The sequence below is a fragment of the Coenobita brevimanus genome, chromosome 23 (genome assembly GCF_032717465.1).
Source record: "Coenobita brevimanus isolate Jiangsu-jjx chromosome 23, ASM3271746v2, whole genome shotgun sequence".
NCBI lineage: Eukaryota > Metazoa > Arthropoda > Malacostraca > Decapoda > Coenobitidae > Coenobita > Coenobita brevimanus.
The window spans coordinates 55684114-55701043 of NC_136976.1; the positions used below are offsets into that span (position 1 = coordinate 55684114).

General features: G+C 40.8%; 1 protein-coding gene across 1 annotated transcript in view; it reads right to left on the minus strand.

The window, feature by feature from the left end:
- Nucleotides 1-13072: 13072 nt before the first annotated feature.
- Nucleotides 13073-16930, minus strand: part of LOC145392717 (4'-phosphopantetheine phosphatase) — a 274959-nt gene continuing 271101 nt past the window's right edge. Inside the window, exon 17 of the mRNA XM_080267017.1 lies at nt 13073-13181. Within this exon, the coding sequence (XP_080123143.1) occupies nt 13073-13181 (109 nt within the window). The remainder of the gene's footprint in view (nt 13182-16930) is intronic.

Consider the following 16930-nt stretch of genomic DNA (forward strand, 5'->3'; position numbering starts at 1 on the left):
AGCATAACAAATGCTACACAACCATATGATATACTTGGTGTGTATTCCCCATCCAGCTTCTGCTTTGCCTGTGGAAATCATCATTAAGTTTAGGCTACTGCACAAGACCTACTTTAAAGTTTTCATTTAACTCATATTTGTGCTTGGATTTTCTAATTCACAGCCATCAAGCTATGGGTGTAGGGCTGGGATCTGTCTACTAACATCATTGTAATGCTGCTTTATATAAAAAAATATATAAACATATATCATTTAAAACATATACAATAAGTTTTCTATTAATTATATGCATAGTGTACTGTACTTGAGTCAATGTGTGTTTAGCCAAAAGTAAAAAATACATATTTCGATATTTTTGTAACTTTGGGGAAAATGGCAAGGCAAAAATGTGGTAATGCATTCTGCATAGTACAGTACTGAATCTACCACTGTGAACCATCAGCCTCAGTTTGAAGTAGTATAGGTATTCAGCAAACTTTAACTTACAGCTGTAAAACTGACCCAAATATTTACTCAGTAATGACTTATGCTATTTTGTTCTACAGTATTGAACTGTGCGATGCAATACTCAGAATACTCAGTGTTAAAGTTCTTATCTTCTACATCACTTCAGCTATTGTATCATGTCTTTCTTTGACAGCAGTCCATTCAAACTGCTGTCATTTCTAAACTGGGTGTTCAAGGTGGTAGGTAATATTGCATATACAGACTGTGATGAAAAGCAGACTTTCACACAGTATGGTTTGAACTTTTTTTTTTTTTTTTTAATAAAATGTAAAAATGTGTGTTGTTTTTACTTATTACTGGGAAGTATGATAATATATGACAACAATATGGATCAGTCTGAAATTGCACTTCTGCTTTCAGATGTCCTCAATCTTCTATCTATCTATCTATTGCCAGATGCCTCAATCCCGTACGGGGTGGCCACAAACAAATCGCCTCCATCATGCCCTGTCCCTCGTCATTTCACTGCCCAGCTCCCAACTCACACACCCCTCTCTCATATACCTCTCCACTCCATCCCTCCATCTCATCCTCAGCCTCCCCCTCCCTCTCCCCCCCTCCACCTCACTCACATACACTCTCCTCATCAGTCTCTCACCTTCCATCCTCTCCACATTGCCAAACCATCTCAATGTGTTCCTCATTAACGCTTCCTATCACATCCACATCCACACCACAACACTCCTTTATATCCTCATTTGTCAGTCTGTCTCTCCATGTGACCACACAGGCTCCTCTTAAATAACTCATTTCCACTGCTCTCACTCTTGACTTGTGTCCTTCCAACAACGTCCAAGCTTCACTTCCATACGTTAGAGCTGGTATCACAATACTGTCATGTAGTAACTTTTTCACTTCCATGCTCACTTCCCTGTTTCTTATCACTGCTTTCAAGGAACCAGCAACCTTTCTTCCTTGTTGTACCCTTTCAAGCACTTCACCCTCCAAATTTCCATCCTTACTCATCACACTACCCAAGTACTTAAACGTACTCACATTTTCCATTTCCTCCCCATCCATCTTAATGCTGCAAAATTCAAAAGGTAGATCAAAGACAAAGCTAATAAGCATGAGAGAGAGTCTATCTGTCTATCTATCATCCAATCCTATGTCGCCCCATAAGGAGTGTAGGGGCCCAGGGCTAGGCAGTTGGTCCTGACATTTAAGATGAGAGTGACCAGCCTCACTCATCCCTGAGTGGCATTACGTGAGCAATAAACCCCATCCACCCCCTGGATATAAACCTTTACTGGTTCAATCCGACTGGAGTGCAGTAATTACCCACTAAACCACCAGGTGCCAAAATTTGGCTATATGGTTACCACTCAGCATAGTAAATGGTTTCCTGGTGTACAGGAAACCATTTGGCTTGTCACTCAGTGTAAAGTCACCCACAGGGAGAAGGAAGAGGAAAGAATGAAGGAAAGAAAGACAGAAGAGGATGGAAGGAAAGAAGGATGGAAAGAAAAAAAAATGAAGAGACCAGCAGAGCAGACACTTACATAATGATAACAGCCAATCTAATACTGTATTATTCAACCATGGAATAAAGTACAATAGTCCACAGTATTTAAGAGACTGATCTATGCTCCTGGTAGCATTATATGATAAAAAAAACTTTCAGTCATCGCTGGAAGTCCTGAACCATGCATACAAGGCTAGGTCATGATTCAGACTGCTTATATCATTAAAATTACAAGTGTTGGTTACCGTATTTTCTGGCATGAATATTGAGGTGCACAAGTATAAATATCTGTTGCCAAACATATTCAGGGAAAAGTTAAAATATACATTGCTTGAAGATGAGCGATACACCATGTATATGCTAGTAAATCTTATAACCTACGACAGTATATGCATTAGGTTATTACAACATGTCCAGTTTAGAAGCTTTAATACTCAGATTTAGAGAATATATATATGAAAAGAATGGTAAACAAATGGAACAGTTTGTCTGGCTTACCTCTTCTGAAAATATATTATAAGACAGATATGATACATACATAGTTGTAATACTGTAGTTAATAACCATGCTCAGTTAATCTGGGAAACAATTTTGTAGGGGTGGTGGTTGGAGTTCATATTACTGATGCCACACCAATGAAGCCACAACCTGCCAGCAACCCAAAGCCTATTCTTGTTCCTGACCTTGAGCACAAAAGGCATTGTCTGCATTTTTTGTTTTTTGTTTTTTTTGGGGGGGAGAGAAAAAATTGCATCTTATATGCCATAAAATACAGTACCTACATATTAAGTTACTCCACAATCTACCTTGTACCCTTAGTTTTCAAACATCCATTCATTTTTGTTACCTAAACTGATGCTGAAACAGTACAGCTCACAAAAGATACTTTACAATAAGAAAATGACAGAGTATAAGAGCATAGTGGAAGAAAGATTGGGAAGGTATGAGCTAGAGCAGATGGAAGGGGTGGAAGACGTATGTAAGATATTCACGGAAGAGAAAAGGCAGCGTGTGGGGCGGTTTGTGGAGTGAGGAGGAGATGCAAGGGTGTGCAAGGGACAGCATGGTGGAATGATCAGGTGAAACGAGCTGTGGAACAAAAGAAGAAGGCATATGGTGAATGGTTGGCGAGTAGAGGTAGGGGAGAAGATGAGAGAGAGAAGAGAGAGGTATATGTGAGCAGGAGAAGGGAGGTTAAGAGACTGGTGAAGGAGAGTAAGAAGAAAGTGGATGAAGAGTTTGGGAGGAATCTGAGTGTGAAATGGAGGGAGAGTAAGAAATTGTTTTGGAAGGAGGTAAAGAAAGTAAGGCAGTGTGAAAGGGGAAGTAATAGGGGAGTGAAAGATAGGAATAATAGATTGTTGGTGGAGAAGAGAGAGAAACTGAGGAGATGGAAGGAGCACTTTGAGGATTTGTTAAATGTAGAGAGTGAGAGCAGTGTGAGTATAAGTGGTTGGGGAATGGCTGGGAGAAGAAGAGATGAGAGGAGGGAGGGAGAGATCAGTAGGGCGGAAGTAGTGGAAGCGATGAAGAAGATTAAGCTGGGAAAGGCCCCAGGAATTGATGGAGTGTGTGGTGAAATGCTTAGGTATGGGGGTGAGATTGTTGTGGAGTGGATATGGAAGTGGTGTAGATTGGCTTGGGAAGAGGGAAGGGTTCCAGAGGACTGGAAATCAGGTATAATTGTTCCTCTGTACAAAGGAAAAGGGGAGAGAGAAGTATGTGGTAACCATAGGGGTATTTGCCTTCTTAGTGTGACTGGTAAAATATATGGTAGAATACTCATTGATAGGGTTAGGCATATGACAGAGGAGCTAGTTGGAGAAGAACAAGGGGATTTAGGAAGGGAAAAGGGTGTGTAGATCAGATATTTGTTCTAAGATGTTTAGTGGAGAAGTATCTAGAGAAGGGAAGGAAAGTGTATGCTGCCTTCATGGACTTGGAGAAAGCTTATGACAGAATAGATAGGCAAGGTATGTGGAAGGTATTAAGAATATATGGAGTGGAGGGGAAATTGTTGAGTGCTGTGAAGAGTATGTACGAGGGAGCTAGGGCTACGGTGCGAGTGGATGGTGAGCTGAGTGAGTTCTTTGATCTCAATGTGGGACTGAAACAGGGGTGTGTGATGTCTCCATGGCTGTTTAATATATATATGGATGGGGTTGTAAAGGAGGTGGAAGGTAGGGCAGTGGATGTGGGGCTGGCCATAATGAATGAGGGTGAGATTTGGAAGATTCCGGTGTTGCTGTTTGCTGATGATACAGTATTGTTGAGTAAAGATGAATGGGAGTTGCAAGGTTTCGTGAATGGGACAGTGTGTAGGAGGAGGAAGCTGAAAGTTAATGTAAACAAAAGTAAAGTTATGGTGTTTGAGAGGAATGAAGTCACAGAGTGCGCAGTGAGTTTGGATGGTGAGGATATGGAGAATGTGAGTGCATTCAAGTACTTGAGTAGTGTGATGAGTAAGGATGGAACTTTAGGGGATGAAGTATGTGAAAGGGTACAGCAGGGAAGGAAGGGTGTTGGTACACTGAAAGCAGTGATGAGAAATAGGGAGGTGAGTATGGAAGTTAAGAAGTCACTGCATGATGGTATTGTGATCCCTACCCTGACGTATGGAAGCGAGGCGTGGACCTTGCAAGAAGGGAACAAGTCAAGAGTGAGAGCAGTGGAAATGAGTTACTTGAGAGGAGCATGTGGAGTGACGTGGAGGGACAGGTTGACGAATGAAGAAGTGAAGGAACGTTGTGGGGTAGATGTGGATGTGGTTGAGAAGATTAGGAGAAATACACTGAGGTGGTTTGGACATGTGGAGAGAATGGAGAATGAAAGACTGACTAAGAGGGTGTATGTAGGTGAGGTGGAGGGAGGGAGAGGGAGGGGTAGACCGAAGATGAGGTGGAGGGATGGAGTTGAGAGGTATATGAGGGAGGGGGGGGTGAGTTGGGGGGAGGGTAGTCAAATGGTGGGTGACAGAGTGACTTGGAGGCGTTTTGTCTGCGGCCACCCTTTGCGGGATTAGGGCGTCGGGCTATAGATAGATAGATAGATGTTTGGAAGCAGAATGAATTAGCCTCTTCCCCACTCTGCCTGTCAAGTAGCCACACAATAATCCCTTTATGTAAACCTAGCCCAATTTTTTGTCTTTCTGCAGCTTATTTCACATTCTCCAATGGCAGAAATAATAATACCATGGCTGTACATCTTTTCCACAGCACTTCTTTGTGATCATTTTCCAGTGTTAATTTCCTTTTATATCTCGGCATTCAAGATGGATAGATGGCAATTTTAATCCAAGTTAGATTAAAAACAGTATAGTAATTCATCCAGCTAACTTTCATCTTGTTGATCAACAAGTTGAGGTAGGTTAGTTCATTTTGGCTAATACACTTTAGATGGGATATGCACTGCACTATGTATGCTAATGTAACTCACAGCTCATCACCAGTTCAAGATGATATAGTAATACCATGGAATACTATCCTTAAACATTCCCTGTGCCCCATCCTAATGCTCCAAATACAAGCACTCACATCTACATTTCACGGCTCAAGAAAAAGCTGACAGTGTTGATGGATCATCTAATAACGATGGCATCAGTGACCTTTATGACAAAATTCACTAACACCATTCAATTTGAAAGTCATCCAAAGCATTAGTCTGTAAAACTACCATCTCATTCCAATGCAAATTATTACCAGTCCTGACCATGGTTAAAGTACTGTACCCACTAAAGCAAGATGTTTGTTTCCATTTCCTTGAAAGCAATTTCAATTTTATTGGTATAAGTTAAAAATGCAGTCTAAATTTCCTGAAACAAGTTACTTAATGGACATTTCCAGCTACCCAGCTTCACAAAATGGGAAAACACTGGCCCTGTTAGCACTGAACATAAAATGCAAATTATTATTTCCACAGTCTTCTGACAGGCCTGCCTGCCTGCCAGGATTTAAGAAACAATTGTGTAATCTATTAAACCTGGCATATGGCTAACTTGCACACCTAGAGAACATAACACAATGGGGCATATGTTTACCGCAGAAAATATTCGTTGGGAAGAAAACAATAATCCAATCATGCTGCTTTGGCTGTAATGTAATTTGCAAAGTTGGAACTACAACTTTTTTCACGCATGCAGCATATGCAAAGAAAGAAGCATTATTCTTCTTTAACATGATAGATGGGGTACTGTGATCCCTTGGTTATTGCACATAAGCAGTACTGAACATGGTGTGTGATAATGGAATTGCACAATAAAAAGCACAGAACCTACGGGATTTATCCTAACTTGCACACCCATATCCTGGTTTCCGACGCATCGATAACCTGTGATTTGCTGGACTGAATGGACTGAACAAAAGAAATAGAGGAACATTCCCACAATCCGGACAATCTGAAAAGCCACTGCCTTGCTAGTCTGACACCCCACTGCTCCCTAGGTCTGAAATACGCGTGTCCAAACCACCGCAACACCAACACTCACAGGCAACAGCTGAGTCAGCTCCACAATCCCTGGCAACAGCTATCAATCTATCTATCTATTGCCAGACGCCCTAATCCCGTAAGGGGTGGTCATTCGACTCTGAGTTATTTGTTTTACACGGAGTGGCACTAACAGCCTGGTAGGAAAATGTTCTTTTTGTACATAATTTTTTTTTTTTTTTGTCATCAATAAATTGCCATAACACGTGTGAGACAGTGAATGAGTGAGTGAGTGAGTGAGTGACTGTGTGACTGAGTGAGAGTATGTGAGTGAGAGAGTGAGTAAGTGAGCAAGAGTCAATGAGAGAGTGAGAGAGAATGAGTGAGTGAAAGAATGAGTGAGAAACAGAATGAGATGGGGTGGGGGACAGTAGGGCAGTTTGGCTTTTTTATCTCCCTCCCTGTCCCCCCACCCTCCCCCATTCCTTGTCTCCCTCCACATCCCCCTGCCCTTCCTTTTCCCCCCTCCCTCCCTCATCCCCCATTTGTCCCCCTCCCCACCTTCTCCCATCCCTGCATGTCTCCCTCCCCCTCCCCTCCCCCTCCCCCACCCTGCTTGTCTCTCTCGCCATCCCCCTGCCCTCCCCCCTTCCCTCCTCCTCCCCCACCCTGCTTGTCTCCCTTGCTGTCCCCCTGCCCTCCCCCGCCCCAGCGTAGCTCGCTGCCCATCAGTTGCCCTCCCACCACCTCACCTTCCTGCATTTGATGTTTGCTGTCCCATTTTTTAAACAATAGTATTGTTTATGAGAATAATAACATTGCCTATGATGTTTCTGTGTCGGTCTCTATTGACTAAGTCTGGTATATGAGAGTTTTGGTTTGGGTCTAAAGCACATCTCTAGCTTTTCTTCATTATCTTATGGGGAAAATTGCTTCGATATCCAACATACTCACTAACCAAACACTCCCACTGGTACACAACACTGCCAGAAATTGGGGTATGTGTGTACCAGGCATCCCAAGCAAGCCCGAATTTTTAATTTTATGACAATATAGACCTACTAAATACAGTACATACATGCATACTGTTATGGTAACTATTAGAAACATACACTGGGATGGTCAGGTGAAAAGAAAGTGAAGGAAAGGGCATAATATGGAAGAAACTGTAGCACCAGTTGAATACAGCAGTATTCCCATGGTGGATGGAAAGCTGATGATAAGAGGAACTGGTACTCCTATTTCATCAGCCCTCTGGACTAGCTTCTGACTTTGTCATTTTCAGTAAGACAGAGAGTGGGCTAGCATACTCTCTTATACAGATTCCTCCAACTATCAGCACCAGACTACATGCATATTACACACCACACTTCCTTTTCTATATATACAGTATATATATATATATATATATATATATATATATATAAATGCATCTCAACACCCAGCCATGGAGTTCCAAGGGACAGGGGACCACATAAGCCCCCACCATCAGCCCCTCTCCCAGCGAAACGGCCAAGAGAGATGCATGGAACCACTGTCTGACTCACTTCACTTCTGCAACATTCATGGCCGTTCCTCTAATTTTCTCTCTGTTGAACACATTTCTCTTCTATTAAACCTCACCTTCTCTTCCTTACTGAGACTCAGCTGTCTGAGGCAACTGATAGCAAACCCTTCTCTGTATTCTCCTACTATCTCTACACTTACTTCAATAACAAACGTGGGTGTTGCGTATATATACGTATCAACATTATCTTCCTCTTGTGTTCCTGAACTTGAATCTTCTGAATTTTCTACTCTCTGGCTTTGGCTATTGTGGGAAATATTTTCCCCCACAGCAGTTGCGCTCTCTACTTTTTAAAATAGTCATCCCTGGTTAGAAGCAGAGGAAAACCTGAGATCGTTAATAACTGTTCAAGCGGTTTTTATAACCCAGAAATTACGTTCTCTTTGATTCATTCATTCATTCATTGCCTGACGCCATGTATCCCAGACAGGGTGGCCAAGGGCTTAGAGTTAACTGTTTTACAGGGAGGGGCACTAATCCTCCACCAACCCCACTTGACACGTAGGGATGCCAACAGCATCTGGTGTTCCCAGGCGGTCACCCATCCAAGTGCTAACCAGACCCAACGTTGCCAACGGCCATACCACGTTGAGTACACTGCTTCCCGTCCGATCAGCGAAGTTAAGCAACGTTGGGTTCTCTTTAATAATTCTTATTATTAATAAATTAAATGTTACTGCGTTTAACCCTCGTGGACAACTAGATTGTAAATACATGTAATTACTTGGGAATTTCCATTGATCTAAACTGCGTCTGCGCATTAGATGATGTGTCTGAGGATGAAAAGGCCCTCATATAAAATGCAGATGAAGGTTTGGCATATTACAAGGATAAAGGGAATATTTGGTTCAACTTTAGTTTAATTAAAACTAATATTAATTTGTTAGATTTGCCCTGTACTGTATATATCATGATGTAATCTAACTGTATCTAATATTGTAATTTATTAATAGTTGGTACCTCTACCATTCTATGAGGGAGATACAGGCTTGCCTTGCTGACTCACTCTGCTCCCTGACATCGTCAAGCAAGCACATTTGTACATACGCACCTCAAGGACGCTTGACTGTCCAGCAACCAACAGAAAAGCAGACTCGTCATCATCTGCTGTCCGGAACTCCCTAGCTAAGTTACCTTTACGAATTGGCCAATTCAAGGGGGGATTAGCTAGGAGAAAGACGAGGAATAGTTAGGTGAGTTAAGGTGTAAGTTACGGTTCACCTAACCCTATGAGACTTGTTTGAATTTACTTAAGGACAATTTTAGGGACAAGTAAGGACCTACAAGTTGTTTACTAGGAAATGCAAGAAATTTCTTACATCTTGGTGCCCTGACCGAGGATACCGATTTATACAAAGTCAAATATTTCTGACAGCTATCCTGTCATTCTTTGACTAAATATATCTCTGCTGTTTACTTGTCCCCTTATTCTACTGGCTATGAAAATTTCTTTGGCTGTTTTACCTCTATGATGGAACACATCGTATTACTTTCTCTTTTCTCTGAAATCTCTATTCTATGTTATTTCAATGCTCACCACCACATTTGACTCCCCTTTCACTGATCCACCCGGTGAACATGCCTACATCTTTCTATCCTTAATGACCTACAGCAGCTTGTACAGCACCTTACCTGTATCCCTCACTGCCTTGGAGAGTGTTCCAACATACTTGGCCTTTCCCTAACAACCAATCCTTCTGCTTAAGCTGTTAATCTTTTTTCTCCACTGGACTCCTCCAACCATAATCTTATTATCTTAACCTGTCCTATTACTCCCTTCCAAGAAGCGACGGGTTTGGCACTCTGGAGCTGCTGACTGGGAGGCCCTCTGGCCATACTTCTTTGATTTTCCCTAGAACAATTATTGTTTCCATGGCCGAGAGCCATCTGAGTGTGCCTCATGTATTATGGAGGTTATTCTCTCAGGCATGGAAGCATACACTCCTTTCTCTTATCCTGTGACTAATGCAAAAAAAAAAACTTGGTTAATCATGTGTGCTCTAATGCTGTCCACAACAAGGACAGGCCCTTCAAAAGGAACTAAAGCCAACCCACCCCTGATTCTCATCTCTTTTATGTGTCTGCCTGGAATTGTGCTAAGTGTGTCTTTCACTTAGCTAAAAATAATTTCATTTGAACTGAATGCTCTGAACTCCCCAACTCAAGCCCTTCCTGCTCCTTCTGGCAGCTTGCCAATAATCTTTCAAACAACTTTACCTCATCATTCTTCGCTCCTCTTTTCTGCTCTGATGACTCTGTAGCTGTTTCTTCTACTTCTCAAGCAGAACTCTTCACTCAGTCTTTCTCCTCCATTTCTACCTTAGACTATCTCAGTGCTCTTCTTCTATCATTTCTACCATCTGACTTCTTCATGGTTCACACTGAAATTTCTTCACCTCATGTGTTTCTGCCATCACTGGCCTCAATACTAACAAGGCATATGAGCCTGATGGAGTCCCTCACGTTGTTCTGAAGAACTGTGCTTCTGTGCTTACAACCTACCTGGATAAACTTTTTTTGTCTTTGTCTGTCAACTTGTACCTTTCCTTCTTGCTGGAAGTTTGCTCTCGTTCAGCCTGTCCCAAAGAAGGGTGACCATTCCCAACCCTCTATCACCCAACTGCTTTAACATCCTGTATTTCTACAGTTTTTGAATCTATACTTCATAAATAAAACATTTAAGGCATCTTTCCTATCACAATCTTTCTGATCATCAGTATGGGTTCCACCAGGGATGCTCCACTGGAGATCTCACCTTCCTTTCAGATTCCTGGTCATCCATCTTTCAGAACTTTGGCAAAAGCTTTGCCATTGCATTTGGCATGGAAAAGGCTTTCAACTGAGTCTGGCATAAATCTTTAATTTCCAAACTGCCCTCTTACAGTTTCAATCCTTTTATCTGTGCCTTCATATCTAGCTTCCTTTCTGGTCATTCTAGAGCTGCTGTTGATAACGGCCACCATTTTTCTCATGGAGCTATCAATAGTAGTGTTCCTCAGGGTTGTCCTATCACCAAATTTCTTCCTTCTATTCATCCAAGACCTTCTAAGCTGTACATCTAACCCTATTCACTCATACGCTGATGACTCCACTCTTCAAGTTTCCAGCTGCTTCCTGCAGTGTCCACCTCAGCAGTTACTACAACAAACATGGGATGAGGCTATGGCACACTTAATGTCTGACTTGGCTCATATTTCTGGTTGGGGTAATGCATCAATAGCTCAGTTCTTACATTCAACCTGTCAAAATCTACCGCAGGAATATCCCCTGATTTTTAACAAAACCCAACTCAATCCTGCATGATCTTTGAACATACCTGGGGCTTCATTCTCTCTGGATTTATCAAGGAAAGATCATATTAGATTGTATAATCTACTTCCACGAGATTAGGTGTGCTCAGCTAACTCTGTGCCTTCTTTACCCCTGCACAGTTGTTGATTTTATACAAGAGTTTTATTCGCCCCTGTGTAGAGTACAACCCGCATTTGTGGGGAGGCTCCTCACATACAGCTCTTCTCAACAATTGGGGTCAAAGGCTTTTCGTCTCATTAACCTCCTCCTCTTACTGGCTCCCTTAAACCTCTATCTCTTCACTGCATTGTTGCAACTTTATCTCTTTTCTATCACTATTTCAATGGTCACTGCTCCTCTGAACAGTCTGGTTGTATCTCTCCACCACTACAGCAGGCACACAGCACCTGTCTAGCAGCAAACTCTTATCTCTTTTCTGCCCAACTAATGCAAGAGTTAACCATTACTCCCAGTCCTCCATGTATGCAACAGGTCAACTCTGGAACACTCTTCCTTTGTCTGTATTTCCTACTGCCTATGATCTCCAGTCTTATGCAGTGTGTCACGGCATCTAAAAAGGAATGGATCTTGAATCTGGCTCAATATTTTCTTGTTTTCATTTTTTCCTGGAGAGTACAATTTGTGGGGTTCTAGCCTACAGTTCCTTCTTCCCTGCATACAGAGAGAGAGAGAGAGAGAGAGAGAGAGAAGGGGAGGGGGGGTTGGACTGAGATGGGCTTAAAGTAAGGGATTCCAAGGCTAGGGATTGAAGAATTAGTGGGCTCCACTACCTAAGATTAACTCCTTGAGTAGGGTCTCACTTTTAAATCACTCAAAGCCATCAGAAACTATAGACACTGCACCATCATTGTCAAGAGAAACCAACTTGGGTATGCAATAACAATATTTCTGAGCCAAGAAATGAACTATAATGGCAGGACTGAAGAGTTGCATCTTGGAGTGATAATAAAAACCACTATAACATAGTGCACGATAACCAGGGGATCACTGTATATTCAAACTCAAGAACACTAAAAAATTTTGCTTATTAAACCAGGGCAAATATGCATAAAATTATTATAATTCTTTTTAATTATGCTGGTTCATAGCAACTGATTTTTTCTTATGACATATCAGAGGTAAAAACTACTACAGTCGCAGCGTGCGACTCTGAGGTTGTTATTATCATACCCTGGCAACCTACTCCTCAACAGTGCATCTGATTTCCTGTAAAATATGAGACGCATGTAATTCGTGTATATGTTCGTGTATAATAATATTCGTGTATAATACATTCTTGCATCCTAATATGATTCGTGTATAATATCATATGAAATCGGACGCACTTTTGAATGGTAGGTTGCCAGGGTACGATAACAACAACCTCAGAGTTGTGCGCCACGACTATAATACAGTATCTGATGCACTACAAGTACCACTCGAATTTACTCATCACACTTGTTACACTCCAGTTTATCCATTCTTAAGCCTTTGAACAAAAATGCCCACTTCAGTTGGATCATCTGTGTTCTTGTCATACAGTAGGCATAGCATAGCTACTGGTAATTATTTTAATTTTTCACCAATTCTACACAAGACTAAAACACAACTATTTATGTTGGATTAAAATGGTTGTCCTTAATAGTATTTTACAACAATTAAAAGTTATATTTGAATGGTCGTAAAAATTCTTATCTATTATTCAACAAACACATCTGTATTACTGTAATACAGTACAACCATCTAAAATAATATGACTGCATACTGCTTATATGAAATTCTGCACATTTACACCTTAAAATACAGTACACTTACAAGTCCTATAAAACAGCCACTGGTGAGCTCATCGTGGAAATCTTTGAAATGTGTTCATCCCTGCTGGTTCCAGCTTCATATTTGCACATCACAGAAAACATTTCACCTCCAAGTCTGCAATGCAAAGATGTTCATGAAACCAGCTCACATGCCTCAGATAAAAGGCTACAGAGTACTGTGCAAACATAAAACCTTGCTATAAATGTTAACTGACTGCCAAATGACACTAAACTTACTGTACTGTGCACCTGATATAATAATGTTAACTTCAAAAGTATTTCTGCTTATTACCACATGCCTTCATCTCATAAGGGGTGGCTGTAAACAAATCACTTCCATGTCACCCTATCTTCTGTCCCCTCTCCAACTCATACTCCATACCTCACTTACAAGTACCTCTTCACTCCATCCTTCTATCTCGTACTCAGTTCCCCCCCCCCCCCCCAGTTGGCATTAAAAAAAAAAAAAAAAAAAAAAATGGCCTTAAATGTTTTTTGTTTGTTTGTTTGTTTGTATGTTTTTCTTACACTGTTAATTTTTGCATAAAATGTGGTCCAATGTTGCTAAGGTTAGGTTAAGTTAGGTTAGCGTAGTTAGTAAAACTGGGGAACACAGGACCCTGGGAACATACAAATGACCTCTCTCTCTCTGCAGTCATAGTCAGACATGCAGACAATATAGAAATTTTCCTAAAATCATACTAGTGTTGCTCCACATCTAGTATTGTGGTTATTTATAATTTCTAAATATCTTGCTTACTTGCCTTTTCCCTAAAATAAGCTTTCCTCTTAGGACACTTTTGGACGTGGGTTCACACTCTTTCTATTTTAGAACTTATATATTATTTGGCTGCAATATTTGCAGACTGCTTTCTGTCTATTATTTTCTAAAACATCAACTTTATCCCACTCAGTTGCCATTTTTCTCCCACAACCAGCAGGCACTTTGTTGCTGCAGTCCTTTCACTACCAGGGAAAAACTGAGACTGAGACACTGAGTACTGAGTCAGTAGAGGTCAAGATTCACCTGTCCATTTCCTGTATTAACATGTACAGTACAAGTTATCAAAGGCTTGGTCCAACTGGACCAACCTGTATCAGCATGTCTAAAACAAGTACCGTTATACCGATGTGACGGATCAAACATTAGTATGGAGCCAGATATTTGTGTTTATTCATGTATTTTGACTTCAGACGCAGAATGGAATCTGGATGGCTTTGACTTCCGTAATGTATGTGTAAGAAACATCCTCTATCCCTACATGTAATTAATTTTTGGAACTAAATATCATATGCAACCTTTGACATGGCTGTGTCCACAGTAAATATGATCATCCTCTCAGTATACACTCTCTCTATACTGTCACCATCATGTCAACTATTTTATGGATTCTCTATATAAAAAGGGTATTTAAAATAACTGTGCATAAATGGTAAATAAATTAGATGTCTGTGCACATGGGAGGATAAAATAACGATATCTCTCATGATCTGCTGCTTGGTCTCCATGCCGGCATGGGTCTGAATAGTTGTCCAACAACCCCAACACCCTCTCATCACCTCGGAATGATATTTATCTCTGACAAAAGACAGTTTGTTACATATTGGTGGACTAGGCAATAGTGTGTTGTGCTGGAAACTTCTGGCCCTGCACTAACGTTTGCTCTGTCACATAAGTATATTTCTCTCACAAGCCAGCCCTTGATTTCACCACTTTAAAGCTTGTTACCTGATGCCCCTACACAAGGTATAGTAAGGCATTACCTACCAAATATTAACTCCTTTATATCATGCCCTGAATGAAAGAAAACAGACAATGTGACCAACACTTCGCATATCATTCTTCCTCCTCTACCTACCTTTCCTCCACTCCCTCACTCCACCCCCCTCCGCACCATCACTCATCCCCCTCCCCATACCTTTCCTTCTCTCTCTGGTCCCTCCCTCTCAGCCCCTCTTACTCCACTGTAACTTGCTGCGCATAAAGGAGCCAGTCTGAGACATGGGACACTGGAGGATAGGTGATTATTTATGACAATGACTGTACATATTTCTAGTGTTTTCAAAGCTCCCTCCCATTAGTCCGAAAAAAACAATAGTCTGAAAGGCCCTCGGTCCCCTGCCATTAGGATTACAGGACTTTCATTGTATATCCCTCTTAGCATTGCAAGAATTTCTAAAAGCTGTAGGTGTCTGTTGTTAAGAGATGTTTAGAGAAAAGGACTACTGTCTATAGGTGCAACAGGCAAGTGAATACAATACTTTAATGGATAAGTTTCGAAACACCACAAATGCGACATGTCAACACACACAACAGTAGGATATAGACAAATATATTGATATATACAAATACAGGTACTATTACATATACCAGTATCAATAACATCAATAACATAATAATAACAATAATAATAATCAATCAATCATTTTCTGTGGCACCCCACAAGATGCATAGGGCCTTGATGAACTCTCTCCACCAATATTTGTCTCTTGCCAGCTCCTTCAGGTCCCACCAACATTCCTCTCCAGCTTCTCTTTTCATTGTCCTCAACCAGGTTTCCCTCGGCCTACCTCTGCCTCTTCTTCCTCTAGCAGTCCACTCTGGCACATCCTGTATTAACTGCCTTCTTTTCTATACATGTGTGTGCCCCAGCCATTTCCAGCGAGACAGTCTCACATATTCATCAACTGGTTCCACTCTCGTAATATCCCTTACTCCTTCATTTGTAACTCTGTCTTGCCACTTTACCCTAAGAATCCTTCTCAGTATATTATTATCAAATCCTAATACTTTCTGATCTGTTGCAATTGTACTGTACCATGACTCATGCCCATAAAGTAAAATTGGTCTTACCATGGACTTGTACATTTTTACCTTAGTATGTACCAACAGCATATTATTATTCCAAACAGATTTCAACATTCCAACAGCTCGCCAAGCCTACCTAATCCTCTCCTCAATTTCACTATTTCATGATCCATTAGATGATACAATCGTTCCCAGATACAGTATTTAAAATTTTCTATGTTCTTCACCACATTATTCCCAATTACACAATCAATTTGGTTCTCCACATTCATATTAATAATTTCAGTCTTTCCACAATTTATTACTAATCCAACTTTTTCTCCTCCTTCCACCAATCAAGCACCCTCCGCATCTCATAAATACTTCCACAAATCAGTACAATATCAGCAGCATAGTCCAAATCCATCAACCTCTTATTTTCTTTCCAGTTAATTCCTGCACCTGTTCTCCTTACAACCTTTCTCATAACATAATCCATAACCAAAACAAACAACAATGGCGAAAGAACTCCTCCTTGAATCACTCCTGACCTAAATTCAAATGGATCACTCAAAGAACCACCCACCATTACCTTACAAAAAGTACCTTCATGCAGGCTTCTAATAATATTTACAAACTTTTCTGGTATACCATAGAAACTCATAATTTTCAATACAGCTCCACGTGAAACACTATCAAATGCCTTTTCAAAATCAACAAAACACGTACTAAGAGGCACTTTCATCTCATTAGCTTGCTGCATTAGATGCCTTACAAAAAAAAAAAAAAAAAAAAAAAAAAAAAAAAACTGATCATTACAACCTCAGCCCTTTCTAAATCCCGCTTGTTCTTCTCTTAAAATTTTATCAATTACTGGCTCTATTCTGTTCAACAAGATTTTGGAAAAGACTTTTGCAACTACAGATGTCAGAGTTATCCCCCTCCAATTTCCACTTACACTTAAATCTCCCTTTTTGGGTATTTTTATAAGCACTCCATTTTTCCACTCCTCGGGAATTCCACCATTATCCCAAGCCACATTAAAAAGTTTCAAAAGCACATTTATCAACTCATCA